The sequence below is a fragment of the Gekko japonicus genome, unplaced genomic scaffold (genome assembly GCF_001447785.1).
Source record: "Gekko japonicus isolate JY-2015 unplaced genomic scaffold, Gekko_japonicus_V1.1 scaffold1407, whole genome shotgun sequence".
In the NCBI taxonomy this organism is placed as follows: Eukaryota; Metazoa; Chordata; class Lepidosauria; order Squamata; family Gekkonidae; genus Gekko; species Gekko japonicus.
Window position 1 is genome coordinate 55,025 of NW_015167579.1, and position 4,794 is coordinate 59,818.

General features: G+C 53.1%; 1 protein-coding gene across 4 annotated transcripts in view; it reads right to left on the reverse strand.

The window, feature by feature from the left end:
* Positions 1-2,011: 2,011 nt before the first annotated feature.
* Positions 2,012-4,794, reverse strand: part of CDK12 (cyclin-dependent kinase 12) — a 45,095-nt gene continuing 42,312 nt past the window's right edge. For 2 of the 4 annotated variants that reach the window (XM_015413883.1, XM_015413881.1), the window contains exon 14: positions 2,012-3,753. In XM_015413883.1, the coding sequence (XP_015269369.1) occupies positions 3,050-3,753 (704 nt within the window). In that variant the 3' untranslated portion in view covers positions 2,012-3,049. Of the gene's footprint in view, positions 3,778-4,794 lie in introns of all 4 variants that reach the window. The other 2 variants (XM_015413882.1, XM_015413880.1) reach the window with 1 other exon arrangement.

Here is a 4,794-nt window from a genome sequence, read left to right on the forward strand (position 1 = left end):
AAGAGGCAAAAAAAAGGGGGGGGGCCTGTTCCGCCCCCCCACTCAAGCCTCCAACACCCCCCATGGATCCCTCACTTACCCCTGGAGGCGGTGGGGGGCCTCTTCTGGATGCACCCAGGGAGGCGGCGGGGGGGCTCTTCTGGCCTCCTCCCAGCTGCAGCGCTCTGGCGCTGGCCCGGGGAGGCGGCAGGGGGGCTCTTCTGGCCTCCTCTGGGCCGCAGTGCTCCAGCGCTGGCCCGGGGAGGCAGGGGAGGCTCTTCTGGCCTCCTCCAGGCCGCACCGCTCCGGCACGGGCCCTGGGAAGGCAGCGACGTGCGTCCCCGGGGCCACAGCGCTCCAGCGTGGGCCCTGGGAAGGAATTGACAGGCCTCCTCGGGTCTCCCAGGGGCCACAGCGCTTCAGCGCGTGCCCCGGGAGGCCGGCAGCAGGCCGTAGCGGGGGGAGCTGGGGGCGGGGCTTGCTGCCACCACCATTTTGCCAGCTCCTGGGCCCCCGGGAGCAGCGCTCCAGCATGCTCCGGCCCCAAAAGACCCCTGACTGCAGTCAAACTAAGCATTTAAAGAAACACACTTACCAAAACATGAAATCATTACAGGGACCTACCTTGGACCCTTTGCTGATCCAGTTCAGATTCAAGCAGATACTCGTTGGAAATTCTCTTAAGTTGGTGGGACTGGGCAAACTCAGTTAGCGTGGCCATGAGCCTTACACGTTGAAGCAGAATGGGCATGTGGGGGTGCAAGGTTTGGACAGCAATACTAGGGATATGCTCAGGAGACCTTCACCCACACCCCCTAAAGACCGCCTCTGAAGCAAACCGCTGCCTTGGAGGAAACGCAGTCTACAGGGATGAGTACAAGGGAAGTTTCAGTCAGCACCTCTCAGCCCCTGCAAATGGGGGTGGGAGGCTTCCTTCAGGTGAGCAGGTTTATGAGAAGAGCAGAGAGAAAATTGACACCCACAACAGGGCTGAACAGTTTCTTTGTCGGTTTCCTTGGGGCAGAGAGGGGGAGACGGGCCAGGGCTTGCCTGAGGAGAACTCCAGGAGGACCTTAAGAGATCAAGGTCGTTTGCAAAACGCTTCGCAAAAAGGAGGGAAGAAGAAGTGTTTAAAGAAATGCCTGGGAGAAGACTCTCCTTTTTATTTACCTTCCTCTGCACATACAGTACTTTCTGTTTTGCATGTTAGCCGTGAACTGGCAACTGAATTTAAAAAAAACCCACAAATACAATTTACACTTGGAATTTGCAAACTCACTACACTTCGCAGCATTGAGAAGTTCTTTCAATTTTGCAGAAGGGGGACTAATATATCACGGCTAATATTGTCCCCCCCACACAAACCTCTCCAAAGTATTTCAGTGCCCCCCCCCCCTCACCCCTGCCAGTCTTTCTGTCTTTCTTGTCTGGCTGTACTTGTAAGGCATATTCTAACATTTCCCATCCTCAGCAGCAATGAACTACCGAGTTGGGCAGCTGTTTGCGTCTGCATACTAAAAAAGAAAATAAAAGTCAAGTTTTGTGGAGCAATGAAGCCAGAGCAGACCCTACCCCAACCTCTAACTTCAGACACATTTCTCCCTCTGAACACTGCAAATTTAAAGGGGGAGGGGAGGAGGATACATTTCTTTTCCAGCCAAGAATTAGTCACTCAAGTTTCCACTTTGTGTTTTATGGCTCAAGACCACAACCTCCAACCAGTGCGCCCACGTTCTCTCTCACACACACACGCCCTTGGACCAATCTTTTGTAAAAATAAAAGCGATCCTCATTGAGAAAAGTTGCAAAGGCTTCCTTAACATTGCAGACAGCCAAATTACTCGAGAGACCCCATTCACTCAGAATCTGAACCCCCCACCACCACCCCTCAAAATATTAACCCCACTTATTGGGGTTCCCTCCGGCTTCCGTCTCAAAACTCCTCCCACCCCCAAGAATGTGAGGATTACAAAGTTTTCTTTTTTGTTTTCGTTTTTTTTTATTATTATTTTAGCCATTTACTTTGGCCTGAAGAACTTCCAACAAAAAGACACTTGTCATTCTTAAGAGAAATTAAAAAAAAAAAAAAACCCAAAAAACTAAACTCATCCAAAAGTCAACAGACTCCTCGATGCTACAGAAACTCAGTTCAACTAAGGTCTGGAAGGTGAGGATGGTGGGCGCAGGGGCCTTTCACAGTAAATTGGGACAGTTTGTCCATGAAATAATGTAGCATCCTGCCTTTCCAGGTGAAGAAAATACAGATTTGGGGGGAGGGGGGGGACAGGGTTCCCAAATCTGACGCAACGTGAACCAAATTCTCTTAATTCAGTATAAAAAGGCATATAGGCACCGTCTGACGAATCTTGAAATTCAAGGAGGCAAAGAGGAGGGGGGCAAAACGTATGTCACCATGGCAAGACTCAGCCTGGACCAACACATGGAAGGAAATGAGGTGGCAAAGAGTAGGGTGAACTCAACTGAGGCTGCAAATGGAGGAATCACAATTTCTTTCTTTTGCCCGGCCGTCCCACCACCCCATATAAAACCTCTCCTTCCTATCAGTAAACAAACATGAGGAGGATGAGCAGAGCCAACGCCAAGAAAATGCCATCGATTGTTCCTTCTGTCACCTCACTCTGGATATTGACCACTGTGCCCATTCACGTCATCCAGCTGTTCGGGCTCCAGGCTAGAAAAACACAACTCATATCTGCCAATTTGATCGTTCGTTTTTAAAGGGCTCCTTTCCTCACCTCCGAGTGGGGAAACTCACTCTATCAAACCTAAATCGGGAGGTCTTTTCAGGATCGACAGATTCCGATTCAGGACAAAGAACTTCATTCTAAATCCTCTGAGGTGAAGGGCGGGGGTGGGGGTGTGTGTGAGAGGGGCTGACACCAGCCCGGTGAACAAAAAGGGGAAAAGAAATACCAACGATAAACCGAATTTCTTTATGGAGGCCACACACGGGTGGGTGCGGGTTGCCCTGGCCAACTGGCCGCTTTAAAGAGTGGAGGGCGGGATCCGACACCACCCCTTTCCGAAGATACCGTCCCCCTCCAGTCATCTAATAAGGTACCCCTCTTCCTCGCCCCCCTCTCGGGGGCACTCTACTTGGCCCGCGGAAGGCCTTCCCGTAAGCAGCGGACTGGACTGGATTCCCCCACGTGTGACTGGCTCCTGCGTCACTAGAACTAGCGTTGGCCACTCCCACCTCGCCATAGTTGTGGATTTTGGCCTCCGGGTGCGCAAGGGTGTTGTGGGTCCCCTCCGTTTTGACGAAGGACTGCCCGACAGCAGACTGTATCCCTAAGGGGACCCGAGTGAAACGGAGGTCCTGGTCTCCTGGGAACTGAACAGATCCTGCACCCTGGTAGCCGCTCGACTCCCCGAGGTGACTCGTGGAGCCCAGAAAGGTCCTACTTTTCCCCAAAGGCTGGGGTGACGTCTCTGTCAAAGTCTGGCTGGAATTCCGTTCGTCAATGTCAAAGCTGCCGCCCTCGGGCCCGTCGACAATGCCGTAAGTCCTGGCCGAGGGTTGTGGCCGGGCGTAATCCGCGGAGGGCCTCGTCGGCTGGGGTTCCTGCTTTGGGTGGCTTGTCGGCCCTGCCTCTTGCTGGGACAAGAGATGGAGGAGGGCGGCTGTGACAGCCGGGTTCAGCTCCTGAGCTGCATTGGAAACATCCTCCTCGGCCAGATTTGGTGGTGGTGGTGGTGGTGGTGGTGGCGGAGCCGGCGGCAGCGGTCCAGAAGGCTCAGGAGGTCTCTTCTCTGGTGGGAGAACGTGTGGACAGGCTGTGGAATGGTTATTTCTTTTAAACACCATCTTAAAAGCACACGTGAACAAACATCAAAACATTTCAGAGACGAGGCCGTATGGGGCGGGGAGAGGGGGCCGCTCGAAGGTAGACCGCATGCATTATTTACAGAAGGTCCCAGGGTCTCGGGTCACAGGCCTTGCAAAGACCCCTACCCGAGGTCTTGGAGAGCCACGAACCGATGGGGTGGGTGGTAAACAGGTAAAGAATTGTAAGTGGGGCTGGCGGGTCATCTACGGTAAGCTGTAACTAACGAGCCTCCCTGGCCCAAAGAATCCTTTCTGCACCAATGCAACAAAAATACTGAGACCTGAATACAAGGTGGAAGTTTATTTCAATTGGCATGGTTTATTCCACGGGGTGTCAAACATTAGGCCCGGGGGCCAGAACTGGCCCACCCAAGGCTTTCCTGCAGCTCACAAGCAACTAATGCAAGGGGGGGGAGTGAGGGGAGCCACTCCCTTGTGGCTTCAGCACAGCAGAACCACCTCGTCTCCAGCAGTCAAGCAGCGTGGGAACATCTGCCCAGCGCTACACTGCTGCCTCTCCAGTCTGCCTATGTGGGTGTTTCTCTGCACCCCCCTCCCAGCCAATGGGGCCCGGCCGACAAAGTGACATTTATGTCAGATCCGGCCCTCGTAACAAATTCGTTTGACACCCCTGGTTTATTGTTTCTCCTTGATATTGGGCAGGGCTCTTTTTGTAGCAGGAACGCCTTTGCATATTAGGCGACACACCCCTAATGTAGCCAGTCCTCCAAGAGCTTACAGTAGCCCATGTAAGAAGAGCTCTGTAAGCTCTTGGAGGATTGGCTACATTAGAAGAGGAGGAGATTGGATTTATCCCCCGCCCTTCACTACCCAAAGGTGTCTCAGAGCGGCTTACAAACTCCTTTCCCTTCCCCTCCCCACAACAGACACCCAGTGAGCCAGGTGGGGCTGAGAGAGCTCTTGACAGAAACTGCTCTTTTTTTCAAGAACAGCTCTTATCAGAG